General features: G+C 39.8%; 1 protein-coding gene across 1 annotated transcript in view; it reads left to right on the top strand.

Annotated features, from left to right (window-relative positions):
- Nucleotides 1–1631: 1631 nt before the first annotated feature.
- The window catches only part of LOC139951295 (complex I assembly factor ACAD9, mitochondrial-like), a 34760-nt gene continuing 20821 nt past the window's right edge, over nt 1632–15570 (top strand). Inside the window, exons 1-6 of the mRNA XM_071950121.1 lie at nt 1632–1897; nt 6944–7037; nt 8196–8297; nt 13857–13963; nt 14339–14439; nt 15479–15557. Coding sequence (XP_071806222.1) covers nt 1688–1897; nt 6944–7037; nt 8196–8297; nt 13857–13963; nt 14339–14439; nt 15479–15557 — 693 coding nt within the window. The 5' untranslated portion in view covers nt 1632–1687. The remainder of the gene's footprint in view (nt 1898–6943; nt 7038–8195; nt 8298–13856; nt 13964–14338; nt 14440–15478; nt 15558–15570) is intronic.

The following is a 15570-nucleotide window of genomic DNA, read 5'->3' as shown; positions in this document are numbered from 1 at the left end:
GATACACCAACTGTGAAGGCTAGTCTTTGACAATTACCAATAGTGTCCACTGCCTTTAAACCCATCAATTAAATAAAGCTGTCTCCCAAGGTCACAAACTTCAGAAAAGTGTCTAGGCAAATGATTTTATGTGTGAAGTTTCCTCAACAGCAGCATAAAACCAGGGTGACCCCCCAAAAAACACAATGCAGGCAAAATGTAGCGCACCACAATAATTTAAAAGCAAAATAGACTCATGGCTGTACACTGTTTGCAAACTTACTCGATCCTCAGAAGAAAAACAATTTACCATAATTTGAAGTAGAGCTAAATAACTAAACCTTGTAATATTTATGAGCCGCCTGATTTTACGCAACTGATTATGCCACCATTTGACGTAACAATGAGATTAATTGCGTCATCCCGAAATGCGCCCCCCCCCCCCCCCCTCACACCCAAAAGTAAAAGATTTCCACACTTGACTACTCAGAATTAAGTATCGGGTAACCATTACTGAAAGGATAGCGGCTTAACAGCGATTTAACCAAGATTGTTTACATAATAAAAATAACAACCATTATTGCAGACAAACTCGGAGAAAATAATGTGTATTTGGCACAAAACATAGGCCCACTATCAGAAAGGGTTGCGGGAAACCAAAAAAGCAGAGTCCACTTTGCCACTGTGTAAAAAAACGTCTAATCTGCTTTTTGGCTAGTACAAAAGTAGAAAAATTGATTTGCCCCAAACGTTCAATCTGGGCCCAATTTCATGGCTCTGCTTACCGCCGAATTCTGCGCTTACGATCACGATTCCCCGCTTACGTGCAAGCGCCGAATTTCTGCGCTTGCCTTGTAAGCGTAGAATGCGTAGTAACGTGGAGTACGCACGCACACAAGCCAAAATTCGCCGCTAACCCGTGACGCTTGCCGTAAGCACAGAATTCCCTGCTTCCGTAAGCGCCGATTCTGTGCTTGGGCCCAATTTCATAGAGCTGCTAAGCACAAAAATTTGCTTAGCATGAAATTTCTTCATTGACAAAAACAGGATTACCAAATAAATTTCCCAGTGATTTTCAGGATAAGCAAACAACAGCTGAATACCAGTAATAATTAGCAATATGCAACAAATGAAAAGTTGGTTGGTAATCCTGTTTTTATCAAGGAAGAAAATTCATGCTAAGCAAATTTGTTTGCTTAGCAGCTCTAAGAAATTGGGCCCAGATGTCCACATGAATGCCAAAATGTTGACTTACTTTTCAGCTAGCAGAAAAGGAGAAAAGTAGAAAAATGCATTTGTCTTAAATGTGCTTTTCTGATGATAGCAGAAAAGTAGAAAAATTACACTTTACACAAGACGTTCAATCTGCTTTTCTGCTATAATTTTGAGAGCAGAAAAGCAGATGTCTACTTTTCGACCTCCATTCTATGACTATGAATGGATAAGGGAATGGATAAGGGAATGTGTGGTGAAGAGGTTTTCAACTAGTGGTTTAATCCCGCCGAGGCCTGGTTCTTGATAATTTTACCGAGACGAAGATGGGACATCTGGGGGTTCCGCGTGCGCCTTGACTAAAGGCTAACCACCTAATTCCGGAGATTTGTTCGCCGTATTTTTTTGCAAGGGCGCCCTCTTGTGCCGATTATGTAACTCAAGCCAAATTTTGAGGCAGCAGTTCGGAACTTCAGTCACACGAAAAGCAGTCACAATGTTATCGCGAAATTTGGCGAGTTTTAGTCGATTTAATCGACATTTAAATGAGAAAGTACTCCCCAGGCTATCAAAGACAAATCCAACAACATGTTTCTTGAAAGATGGTGTAACAACAGGGCATAGTTCTAGTTGTTGCCACCTACACACAAGTCGACTTGCACCGGCAGCATTCATCAAGAATCTTTTTCTTGGACAGTTTAACAAGGTTTGTTTTCCTTCCTAATCCTTATTATTTGTTTTAGTCCTAAGTCCTATCCTATGTGGGGTAAGATTAAGAGGATAGCACTGGTGTAGCAAGCCCCCACTTGTGTGGCAAACATCTGGGGTCTCATAAAAACCCACAATGGCAACATTATTGACAACTCGTCTTTAACTTTAAAAGCAGTGGACACTCGTCTTTCACGGTAGCCTTGTCCAAGGCTCTTTACGCAAGCACCGGCCCGCTCTGACTTCACGAAATGCATAGATACTATACCGCACGGCACACAACAGTACTTGATACCGCGGGGTCGAAGCATGGCTTTCGAGGTATCAACGAGGTTACAAAACGAGGCCGGATCAGACTCAGAGCCTTGTTTCCTTTGTAAGCTGCTTATGTGTTTCTTTACAATGGCGCACGGATTCCAGTGCAAATTACGTATGCTGGAATTGGATGTTGAATATTCAATAGGGCAGATATTGTCCAATCATAGACTCTCGTTATGACGTAGTGTGTGTGTGTGTGCTTATCAATGAGAAAAATGGCGACCTCCTCTCGCGAAGTGCACCCTCGCGATGTGTGAAGCTAGGAAGTTTAAATTCTGCTGCAGGACAAGCTACAAATAGATGGTTTTCAACCTAGAAATTCTAGGATATGACGTGTTTGTCAACCTGCACACAGGATTTGGGAAATCAGCAATTTTTCAAGCTGCACCGCTAGCTCTGCACCAATTTTCTTCGGTAAGTGAAATCGTCGTAAGACAGAGTGTGAGGTGTACGGTCAATGGGTTCTCTATCGACCATACATTCAGCTTTAGTTTGGCCGGTACGATCACGATGACAATTTGTTAGAACATTCATGGAGGTACCTCCATGCAACACTCATGGAATGGTTGAAGCATGTCTGTTGGTAATTAAGAAAACCGTGTTGACATTATTCTTTGAAACAGTCGATAGTAATTGCCAAGTATTTGCGAACACACATTGACATGTTGTGACCATTGACTGGAATGAAACATATTTGCTTCATAATTATGTCACTAGCCTAAAAATAGTGTCCACATGTGTCTTAACAACATTAGCTTCTTTGCAAAAGTATTATTATTTTATTATAAAAATGCACTTCACCCCTTATTTTCACTCTTGTAATAAAACAAAAATTCTGTCTTTCTTGTTGACCACTGTAGGCAAAGTAATGAGGCAAGTCCTATGTATCACCATTGACGACACTGATGACAGCTCAACTAGATCATATGTCATTAACAGCTGCTTTAACAATAGACACCCATCAGTGCTGGGAAGCCGATGATCAGATGAAGGCATTCTTCAATACAGAAAATTGGAGACGAAGAGATTGAGAAGTGATTACCAATCTTAATGGTTCAGCAGACGCATCAACATAAATCCTGATGTATCTTTGTTGTGACACCTGTGCCAAATTAATCGTGAACTTGAGTCGTGCAATCAGATGACTTTAACTGAGCATGTATGATCATGAGCATGGTTAAACTTTCTACTGAAAAATTTCCTTAACAAGTGGTCTACCAAAATGTACAACTCAAGAAAATGCTCTTGAATGCTCTGATATGCCCTAGAAATGCCCAATTCAAGTATTGGTTTTAAATCTAAGGTTGTATTTTTTTTTACTGAAACCTTCCACTAAACAAAACAAAACAAAACGAGTGTCATTTAAGCCTTTCTCTGTAGTTTAAAAAAATACCGACATTTAAATTGAAGGCTTTCTCTGTAGTTTAAAAAAATACCGACATTTAAATTGAAGACTTTATGTGAAAGTACTCTTGGCAAGCGATTGATATAACATTTTTATATACCATGTTTTGAATCATCCCTCTTTAAAAAACATTTTTGTTAGTACATGAATTTGTTCTGAATTCCTCATCACCAACTAACATCAGAGTAATGGGCCACAGTCTTTGAATGCTTGCCTGGAAATTGAAACCCAGTTAAAGTTAATGATTGCATCATGTACATTGTGCAATTTTACTGTTAAATTTTGGATAATAATGTATCAGGCTTAATGAACTCTGCCTATTGCCATATTCTCACACTTATTTTATGGAGATACTTGTAAGCGGAGAAGAGGTACTATAAATTTAAGTTGAGAATAAATTAAATCATTTAAAAAAAAATTGAAATCATTGTCATTGTTTTTGTATGTGGTATGCAGGTGAAAATTATACATGTATCAAGAGTACTATTATAGTGCAGGTGTAAAATAAAATAATTATTTCAATGACAAATAAACACTCATAAAAACAAAACAATACATTCTTTTGGAGTAATAATCATGTGGAAAATGCTGCAAGTAAAATTTATTAGTTTCTTCCTGCTTGTAGGAGACCAAACACAATAATTTACTTTCAATGGTTTGCAGATTATGCTGGTAGAAAGCAGTTCCCTTAAAACACTAATTGCTGGGTTGTTGTGTTTGAGAAATGCAGAGTGAAACAATGTCATAGAATAATTGTTTTCTCAGGAGTCGAAAATAATTTTAACATGGTAAAACGTATTCATTAGTTGTGGTATTCATCGCCATGTCAGACTAGCGTGGGCATGCCTTTGTGCTGTTCAGTGGACGACCTCTGCAGGCAGGTATTTACGTACTTTTTAAAAATCTAGACAAATAATGAAGCTGAAACTTCTACAGGGCAATTATATGCATTCATCTTCACTCACAGTTATTAGGAATTCATGTCATGGCCAAAAACAGCAGGCATCAAAACTACGACGTGTTTCTGTAAACAATTTGGCTTTTACACGACACGACTAGACTATACACAGACATGTGAGATTGTTTGTTGACAGTATGCAGTAGTACACATGTCCCTATCACTGTTTAACCTTTGGACTTTAAACTGTCTCGCGTGCAAACCGTGCATTCGGTAGATGATTGGCACACCTATATTGACCAATGAGCATACACCTTCCGGAAATATTAGCATACAGCAACTCCGCCCACAATCTGGCGTGTTTACAAAGGAAACAAGGCTCTGATCCGGCCTCGTTTTGTAACCTCGTTGATACCTCGAAAGCCATGCTTCGACCCCGCGGTATCAAGTACTGTTGTGTGCTGTGCGGTATAGTATCTATGCATTTCATGAAGTCAGAGCGGGCCGGTGCTTGCGTAAAGAGCCTTGGACAAGGCTACTTTCACGGCCGTTTAAAACCTTGCAGGGTTGAATTGCCATGTGATAAAGGCCCTCGCCTTCGGCTCGGCTCGGGCCTTTCAAACGGCAATTCGACCCTGTTCTGTTTTAAACGGCCGTGAAAGAACTAGTTGCTACCCTTTTATTCCCTTACTTGGTTATGTCAATTAGTAATGTGGAGAGGTTGATAATATAAAACATTGTGAGAAACGGCTCCCTTTGAAGTGACGTAGTTTTTGAGAAAGCAGTAATTTTCCATGAATTTGATTTCGAGACCTCAAGTTTAGAATTTGAGGTCTCGACACAACTTCGTGTGACCAGGGTCACGGGTGTTTTTTCTTTCATTATTATCTCACAACTTCAATATGACCAATTGAGCAAATTTTCACAGGTTTGTTATTTTATGCATATGTTGAGATACACCCAAGTGAGAAGACTTGTCTTTGACAATGTGTCCAGTGTCTTTAAGATTAATCTTCTTCGGTGGTTTGTGAAATTGAGCCCTGCCTGGATTTAGTCTTACTCTTAGATGAGACTCGGCAGAGCTTGGCCACAAAAGTGGGGCTACGTTTTTCTTGAACATCCATGCCATGGACGTATGTTGCTGGGTGACATGCAACTGGCCTGGAATGCTGTACTTGTCTTTTAAAGTTTTTACCTTTTTGTTGAAATATGGATTTCAATAAGTTGCGATAACGTAATCCTCCTCGAGGGTTACGTTATTGCAACTAGATTTCAATGTGACAGTCTAGGCTAGAAATCCTACTATTAAAGTACTATAAAATAAGAAAATAAGAAGAATACTAGTCTCCAGCTAAGCCTAAGGTGCCAATAAAATATGCGGAGAAAGCTGAGGGAGTCCAGTCTCCAGCATACTTGCACTTTAAATACATGGTTTACGGACTAGGTTGGTTAGATAGAACTATATGTGAGGTTCGTTCCGCTAGGCCCCTAAAAATATTGCCAGTATGCTGACCTCGGACTCGATTGGTCTAGTGTAGCTTGGACTACTCACACCTTACCCCTAACCTTAACCCATGGCACCACACCAGATACTGGATAGTGTGAAACCTCTTTTAAATCCATAAATTAATTGACACTCTTTATGGGGCTTCCGCCATTTACTCTGAGCATTTAGCATCCCATGGCCGATTTTCAGCAGTTGTTTTATGACCAATGTTTGGCCAATTGGGAAGGAGAACAAGAAAAATTAAGATGAGAATGTTTGTTGTCTCTACTGTGTGGTTAAAGACACTGGACACTATTGGTAATTGTCAAAAAACCAGTCTTCTCACTTGGTGTATATCAATGCATAAAATAATAAACCTGTGAAAATTTGAGCTCAATTGGCCCTCGAAGTTGCGAGATAATAATGAAAGAAAAAACACCCTTGTCACACAAAGTTGTGTGCTTTCAGATGCTTGATTTCGAGACCTCATCTCAAAATCAAATTTGTGGAAAATAATTACTTAAACTACGTCACTTCAGAGAGAGCTGTTTCTGGCATCGTATGGACTATCAACCTCTCCCTATTACTCGTTACCAAGTGAGGTTTTGTGCAGATAATTATTTTGAGTAATTAACAACAGTGTCCACTGCCTGTAAGTCGTGGTTTCGTGTAGTTGCGATGATTGTAACCCTCCATCCTCCCGATGGTCGAAGGATGGAGGGTTACGATCATCGTAACAGTATTCTCAACAACAACGCTACTCTGGAAATTCCAAAAACTGATCCTACATGTATGTGGGAGTATGGAAATCTTTTTGAAATTCATGATGGTAAAAAACTTTTTAACAAGTAAAATATTTCACTCAATCGTAATATTTTTATTAAATTGAAATTTGTTGGACTCAATTAATTTATCTTAATCTGACTTTAAAATGCAGGAAGATGTATTTCCATACCCAGAAATCTCCCTCGAGAAGTTCAATGACCTCAACCAGATGTGTGAACCAATTGAAAGATTCTTCAAGGAAGATGGTAAGTTCTGTTAGTTGGCTTGGTCACTTGAGGCAATATTTACAGGCAATTGTGGGGTAACCAACTGTATTGGATGCAATGGGAACATTATGGAACCACAAGATAAATGTTGCTACCAGTACTGTCTTACTAGCTCTCACCATGTTGTGTGAACATGGTTAAATCTGTTAATTTCCCTGCATGACATGGCCTTTACGCTACAAAACCTCTTAAAATCTGTAAATGTGACCGATTCGACCAAAAGACTATTACTTATGTCTTACTCCTTCATACACTGATGTGTTTTAAGCAGTAAGCACTGTATTACCAATGTTGTGGTACCTTCTGCTAAAATAAGGGAATGGAACTGCCTCTAGCTTCAGAGCAATCTTGGTGGTCTATATGTAAGACGTGCTCTGGAATAGCATGAAGGTAGTGGGTTGTAATCTAAAAGACTATTACTTATGTCTTACTCCTTCATACACTGATGTGTGTTAAGGAGTAGGCACTGTATTACCAATGTTGTGGTACCTTCTGCTAAAATAAAGGAATGGAACTGCCTCTAGCTTCGATGCAATCTTGGTGGTCTATTATGTAAGACGTGCTCTGGAATAGCATGAAGGTAGTGGGTTGGAATCTAAAAGACTATTACTTATGTCTTACTCCTTCATACACTGATGTGTGTTAAGGAGTAGGCACTGTATTACCAATGTTGTGGTACCTTCTGCTAAAATAAAGGAATGGAACTGCCTCTAGCTTCGATGCAATCTTGGTGGTCTATATGTAAGACGTGCTCTGGAATAGCATGAAGGTAGTGGGTTGGAATCTTACCCAAGCAATATGTCTGTGGAATTTAAAGAAAGTACTGAGTATACAGTGCTTAATACACTCTGTGTATGGGTAAACCACAAGCACCTTGTGAACCCTTATGAGGTGCTACTTTAATTGATTGATTGATTTTATTTTATTTTATTTCAGCCACATGCAACAGCGCAAGCGCCAATATTAAACAGGCTGGATAACAACATTAAATTACATAAAATAGCATAATAAAATTATTGGTAACATAATTTTGTTCTTCTTTTTAAACCTGCCTTAAAGTCCAAAATGATTGCAGGTTAATTATGTTCTAAGTATGTGTATTCATCATCTTTTATTTGCTTGCTCTTTTCATTATAGTGGATTCCAAGAAACAAGATGAAGAAGCAAAGATTCCAGATGAAACTCTTCAAACATTGAAAGACTTGGGGCTTTTTGGAATGCAAGTTCCACAAGAATATGGTAGGAAACATAAGTGTGGCATGTTCATAGTGGCCGAGCGATTAAGAGCACCAAACTCAAACTCTGATGTTTCAACTAACCCATTTGGGGTTCTGGTTGAAGCAGAGGAAGAACAAAACTACTGCAGAAATAAATTTGTACGTGTTTTCCGAAATGAAGGACAGCTATTCACACCCCGATTGCACCCAAATTAAATCTAGCAAATATCTAGTCTTGTCAAACTTACTATTTTTAAAGCTTTAGTAAAAGTTTTCTTTGGAATTTTGCCACTGTACCCTCTTTTATATTTGAAAAGGAACAACTATTTGACTCAGCTGGCGGGCTAGTGAGAAAGAGTTTTGACTCGCCCAACGCTATTTTCACTCGCATTTGGCGACTGGGCGACCGCAAATTTCGAACCCTGTAGCTTAGTTAATGTTAGCTGAAAGTCCCATGGGATTTCTTATGTCAGGGGCACCCAAGCATTCACCATTGGAATTAAATGGTTGGGTAGGGTAGGGCCATCTATAATAATTGTAAATAACACCAAAACTGTACAAGAGCTCCAACAAAGTTAAGATAGTATCTGTACGCTTTACAATAAATCAAGGACAATAACTAAAAATGTTTTTACCAAGTACTTTACATGAATCGCACTACTACAATTCAAAGGGTTTTCTGCATAAACGTAATAAAAAGAACTTCTAAATTGCCGAGCTCAGCTCTCCTCTGAGCCTCAACAGTTCCAATGCATCTGTGCCAGCGAGATCTCTGCCTGCCTAGCTCTACCTTCATACACCTCAACCCACTGACTTCAAGACTGGTACTCTGCACCTAGTTACACTTTCTCCACTTCATATACAAAACAACCACTTTATTCACAGTGGAAATCTCAAGACATTCCTTAGGGACTACACTCAACACAACAACCTTAAAGGCCCAGTCCCACTGCAGCAATAAGGAGAACAATAAAGATAATGACGCAAAGAGAAGGCATTCTAATGGTTGAATTGCTCCGCACAGAATATGCCCACGCTTATTCAACCAATCAAGGGTGTGTAATGATAACATTTTCGTTCTCGTTATCGGGGTCTGTGTAAGTGACCAGGCCTTAACAATGCCTTTGTACATTGGAAGTACTACATTGTACTTCTGCACATTAGCACAAGCACACCTGCCAAAACTATTAACAACCAAACAGCTGCTGCACAGTAGCGCTTGTAGTTAGCAATTGCACAGTAGCAACTCGCATCAGCATTTATTTACAGAAGCAAATCATGGCCCTTTAATTAAGTGTACACAGAACATACAAAATAACAATTTCAATCATCTTCCATGGGTCTAGCTGTAAGTGTTCCTGATCAGCAAAGTGTGGGTTTGAGTCCCAGGAAGCGTAGTGCTTGTTATTAAGCTAGGCATTAAGCTGAAGGTCCCGTGAACTAGGATTGGTAGTGCACATAAAAAGAACCAAGAACACTAAACGTAGAAGGATTAACCCTGGTGTGTCTGGGTCTAGCTGTAGAGTTTCTGATCAGCAAAGTGTGGGTTTGAGTCCCAGGAAGCGTAGTGCTTGTTATTAAGCTAGGCATTAAGCAGAAGGTCCTGTGAACTAGGATTGGTAGTGCACATAAAAAGAAGCAAGAACACTAAACGTAGAAGGATTAACCCTAGTGTTTCTGGGTCTAGCTGTAGAGTTTCTGATCAGCAAAGTGTGGGTTTGAGTCCCAGGAAGCGTAGTGCTTGTAATTAAGCTAGGCATTAAGCAAGAGGTCCTGTGAACTAGGATTGGTAGTGCACATAAAAAGAAGCAAGAACACTAAACGAAGAAGGATTAACCCTAGTGTTTCTGGGTCTAGCTGTAAGAGTTTCTGATCAGCAAAGTGTGGGTTTGAGTCCCAGGAAGCGTAGTGCTTGTTATTAAGCTAGGCATTAAGCAGAAGGTCCTGTGAACTAGGATTGGTAGTGCACATAAAAAGAAGCAAGAACACTAAACGTAGAAGGATTAACCCTAGTGTTTCTGGGTCTAGCTGTAAGAGTTTCTGATCAGCAAAGTGTGGGTTTGAGTCCCAGGAAGCGTAGTGCTTGTTATTAAGCTAGGCATTAAGCTGAAGGTCCCGTGAACTAGGATTGGTAGTGCACATAAAAAGAACCAAGAACACTAAACGTAGAAGGATTAACCCTGGTGTTTCTGGGTCTAGCTGTAAGTTTTTCTGATCAGCAAAGTGTGGGTTTGAGTCCCAGGAAGCGTAGTGCTTGTTATTAAGCTAGGCATTAAGCAAGAGGTCCTGTGAACTAGGATTGGTAGTGCACATAAAAAGAAGCAAGAACACTAAACGTAGAAGGATTAACCCTAGTGTTTCTGGGTCTAGCTGTAAGTTTTTCTGATCAGCAAAGTGTGGGTTTGAGTCCCAGGAAGCGTAGTGCTTGTTATTAAGCTAGGCATTAAGCAAGAGGTCCTGTGAACTAGGATTGGTAGTGCACATAAAAAGAAGCAAGAACACTAAACGTAGAAAGATTAACCCTAGTGTTTCTGGGTCTAGCTGTAGAGTTTCTGATCAGCAAAGTGTGGGTTTGAGTCCCAGGAAGCGTAGTGCTTGTAATTAAGCTAGGCATTAAGCAAGAGGTCCTGTGAACTAGGATTGGTAGTGCACATAAAAAGAAGCAAGAACACTAAACGTAGAAGGATTAACCCTAGTGTTTCTGGGTCTAGCTGTAAGAGTTTCTGATCAGCAAAGTGTGGGTTTGAGTCCCAGGAAGCGTAGTGCTTGTTATTAAGCTAGGCATTAAGCAGAAGGTCCTGTGAACTAGGATTGGTAGTGCACATAAAAAGAAGCAAGAACACTAAACGTAGAAGGATTAACCCTGGTGTTTCTGGGTCTAGCTGTAGAGTTTCTGATCAGCAAAGTGTGGGTTTGAGTCCCAGGAAGCGTAGTGCTTGTTATTAAGCTAGGCATTAAGCAGAAGGTCCTGTGAACTAGGATTGGTAGTGCACATAAAAAGAAGCAAGAACACTAAACGTAGAAGGATTAACCCTAGTGTTTCTGGGTCTAGCTGTAAGAGTTTCTGATCAGCAAAGTGTGGGTTTGAGTCCCAGGAAGCGTAGTGCTTGTTATTAAGCTAGGCATTAAGCAGAAGGTCCTGTGAACTAGGATTGGTAGTGCACATAAAAAGAAGCAAGAACACTAAACGTAGAAGGATTAACCCTAGTGTTTCTGGGTCTAGCTGTAAGAGTTTCTGATCAGCAAAGTGTGGGTTTGAGTCCCAGGAAGCGTAGTGCTTGTAATTAAGCTAGGCATTAAGCAAGAGGTCCTGTGAACTAGGATTGGTAGTGCACATAAAAAGAAGCAAGAACACTAAACGTAGAAGGATTAACCCTAGTGTTTCTGGGTCTAGCTGTAGAGTTTCTGATCAGCAAAGTGTGGGTTTGAGTCCCAGGAAGCGTAGTGCTTGTTATTAAGCTAGGCATTAAGCAAGAGGTCCTGTGAACTAGGATTGGTAGTGCACATAAAAAGAAGCAAGAACACTAAACGTAGAAGGATTAACCCTAGTGTTTCTGGGTCTAGCTGTAGAGTTCCTGATCAGCAAAGTGTGGGTTTGAGTCCCAGGAAGCGTAGTGCTTGTTATTAAGCTAGGCATTAAGCTGAAGGTCCCGTGAACTAGGATTGGTAGTGCACATAAAAAGAACCAAGAACACTAAACGTAGAAGGATTAACCCTAGTGTTTCTGGGTCTAGCTGTAGAGTTTCTGATCAGCAAAGTGTGGGTTTGAGTCCCAGGAAGCGTAGTGCTTGTTATTAAGCTAGGCATTAAGCTGAAGGTCCCGTGAACTAGGATTGGTAGTGCACATAAAAAGAACCAAGAACACTAAACGTAGAAGGACTAACCCTGGTGTTTCTGGGTCTAGCTGTAAGAGTTTCTGATCAGCAAAGTGTGGGTTTGAGTCCCAGGAAGCGTAGTGCTTGTTATTAAGCTAGGCATTAAGCTGAAGGTCCCGTGAACTAGGATTGGTAGTGCACATAAAAAGAACCAAGAACACTAAACGTAGAAGGATTAACCCTGGTGTGTCTGGGTCTAGCTGTAGAGTTTCTGATCAGCAAAGTGTGGGTTTGAGTCCCAGGAAGCGTAGTGCTTGTTATTAAGCTAGGCATTAAGCAGAAGGTCCTGTGAACTAGGATTGGTAGTGCACATAAAAAGAAGCAAGAACACTAAACGTAGAAAGATTAACCCTAGTGTTTCTGGGTCTAGCTGTAGAGTTTCTGATCAGCAAAGTGTGGGTTTGAGTCCCAGGAAGTGTAGTGCTTGTTATTAAGCTAGGCATTAAGCAGAAGGTCCTGTGAACTAGGATTGGTAGTGCACATGAAAAGAACCAAGAACACTAAACGTACAAGGATTAACCCCAGTGTTTCTGGTTCACATAGCAAGCACCCTTATTAGTAACCATTTGTCAAAGCCGTCCTGGCTTGGAAAATACCCCAAAACAATCAATTCAGAAAACATGGGTGAAAAATCATGGTGAAAAAAGTTTGGAAATTATATTTCTGACATGAATTTACAGGGCATAGAGGTACTAGGCAACCACAGAGAGACTGTTCGTTTGAGTAGGGAGAAACTCTGGATAAGCCGCCTTCAGACCATTCAACCCCATGGTCTGAACATCCAAGAAGGAAACGACTTGTAAACCTTTTGTTTTGCCGTCTCCTTTTTCCCCACAGATATCCCCCTCTAGCCTACGCCTTGTTGACTAATTAATTACCTTTTTTCCCACCTCTTCCCACCCTTGATATTGTCCTTTGTGTTTCCATCTTCTTGTGGTCAAGCCAGTCGCTTCTCTTCAACCCCGCCCCCCATTTTTGTCCCGCCCCCCCTATTCATTGTTTACCCCTTGCTTATTTCCTTATGCTTTCTAACCCTATTCATAAATTTCCACTTCTGGCTTATGTTTTATTTAGTTACCTGTTCATGTTTGTTGCGTTAATAATAATAATAATAAAACAGTATTTATAGCCTCTGAGAAAGACTCTAGGGTTGAAACGTCAGGCCATTAACTATTTGAAATTATATTTATAAATACTATAAGAGAATGAAGAATCGATTACTTGGACATAATCTGGAACTAGGTAGCGTAAAAGCAACTGACAGACATGAATGCATTTTATGAATGATTCCAAGGCGGATTATTGTTGGTTTTCCATCAGGCAGTTTGCGTTACTTGTAAATGTTTGCTGACCTGCTGACCCCCTTCGCTTCTGATTGGTTTGAACTATTGCTTCTGATTTGGTAGCAAAAGTTTACATTTATAAAGAAAAACATTAAAAAAATGCAGACAAATTGTAAATGGCCCTCAGGGCTTCGTCACTCACGTGTGTGGTCTTCCTTTCCAGTTGCTGAGGATTAGGGCTCAACAAAGCTGTCCAAGCCATAAAGGCCTTGAGAAAAGGCTACCTTTTTAGTTGCCCTCTGGCTTGCAAGCTGTAGTGAATAAGTTCATGCATCCTTAGTTTCATTGGCACAAATGTATAATAATTACCTGTAATTTGAGTCTACAGATTATGAGAGAAGATTTATAATCTTTAAATTACAGGTGGCCTAGAACTGTCTAATACTGAGTTTGCAAGAATAGCTGAAATCACTGCTCTAGATGGTGCCATCGCAGTAACGCTAGCTGCACATCAATCTATTGGACTTAAGGTAGAATTCACTTCAGCTCTTTCAATATTGGTGCTGTTTGTTCAAGGTTGTCAGTTTAACTAAAGCATCAGTTTATTTGGGTAAGACATGAAGTTTCTTACATTGTGAAGTTGATTCACACCAGTTAAGAATATCATTTTTAAGATGACAGCTTAAAGATTTATACAATATTATCATTTCGGGTAGGATAAACTTTATAATTCTCACGAAAGCCTTATTCGTGGATCCTTAGAAAGTGCAGTTTTTATTTATTTTAAAAGAAAAAGACAGAAAAAACTGTAAACTGAGTTAATTGCGATAATCCTCTAGATACGTATGTGTGAATCGTCTGGGCCTGAGCTCACCCAAATCTTCTTACTCGTGAATTTCTTCTAGGGTATATTGATAGTCGGCACAGATGAGCAGAAGGCAAAGTACCTTCCCAAACTTGCAACTGGTGAACATGTTGCTGCATTTGCCCTAACAGAACCAAGCAGGTTAGTACAACAGGAACCAATTATCCATTAATGGATATATGTGGACCAGAGACATTGATAAAGTTTGCCACTCCTGAATGAAATATGTACATGTAGTTCTTCCTCCACTAATTAAAAAGTGATTTCACCTTTTTGCCATTTACGTATTGAAATTGCAGTATTTGATGGTGTATAGAAGTTTAACCTGGCTTTTGTAATTCCATTTTATCTTATTATTTGATTGTATCACGGGCTGTTTTTCTAAGGTCTCCACTTGGGGGGGGGGGGGTGTCTCTGGCTGTTGCAGTGAGTAATGAATGGCTTCTGACTGGCAATTCCTGAACAAAGATATTGACAAATAGTGAGACTGCCAACATTGGGCTAGATAGCTCAGTAGGTAGAGCTTCAGTACATTAATCCACATGTTGCAGGTTTAAGTCCCACTCTAGTTCATTTTGTTTCCTTCAACTGAAAACTACACTGTCGGTTTCTCTTGTGATTTATTAACTGATATTTGAAGCAAAAAATTGCATCTACATAAAATTATCCTTATCCTGCTGCTTCTCTTGGTTGTATTGTAAACTTGGGGTTGGCTATCTAGCCCAATATTGGCAGTCTCACTATTTGTCTTGGCTATATGCCAGTCACAAGCTGAATGGCTACTGACTAGCCTCCCTTGCAAAATAATTGTAGGGAGACCATTAGCATCAGTGTTAGATAGTCTAGTTTGTAGGGCACTAGTACTTTAACATAGAGGTCACAGGTTCAAGCCCTGCTCTAATCAATTTTCTTTCTTCAACCCAAAATTTTCCTTATAGCAGAAATTCAATTTGTATTAAACAAAACAAGTTATGTAATGTTTCCAAGCTTACTAAATGTTGGTGGAGGAGTAAACTTATGTTGTTGCATCTGTCTCCATTAGTTTTGTCAACATGACAGTGTGCTTGAGATCAGTATCTGAGGGCCATTTAACGAAACTTTCAGCCTCAGGTTGAGTGCAGGTATAACTTTGAAAGAAAGATGTCTTTAAGATAATAATGGTCTTTCTTTTGACATACAGTGGGAGTGACGCTGCGTCCATACGCACCAAAGCAACACTTAGTGATGATGGAAAACATTTCCTTATTAATGGAAGCAAGGTGGGTTTAAGTA

The sequence above is a fragment of the Asterias amurensis genome, chromosome 2 (genome assembly GCF_032118995.1).
Source record: "Asterias amurensis chromosome 2, ASM3211899v1".
NCBI classification, from domain to species: domain Eukaryota; kingdom Metazoa; phylum Echinodermata; class Asteroidea; order Forcipulatida; family Asteriidae; genus Asterias; species Asterias amurensis.
This window is presented reverse-complemented; position numbering and strand designations above follow the sequence as displayed.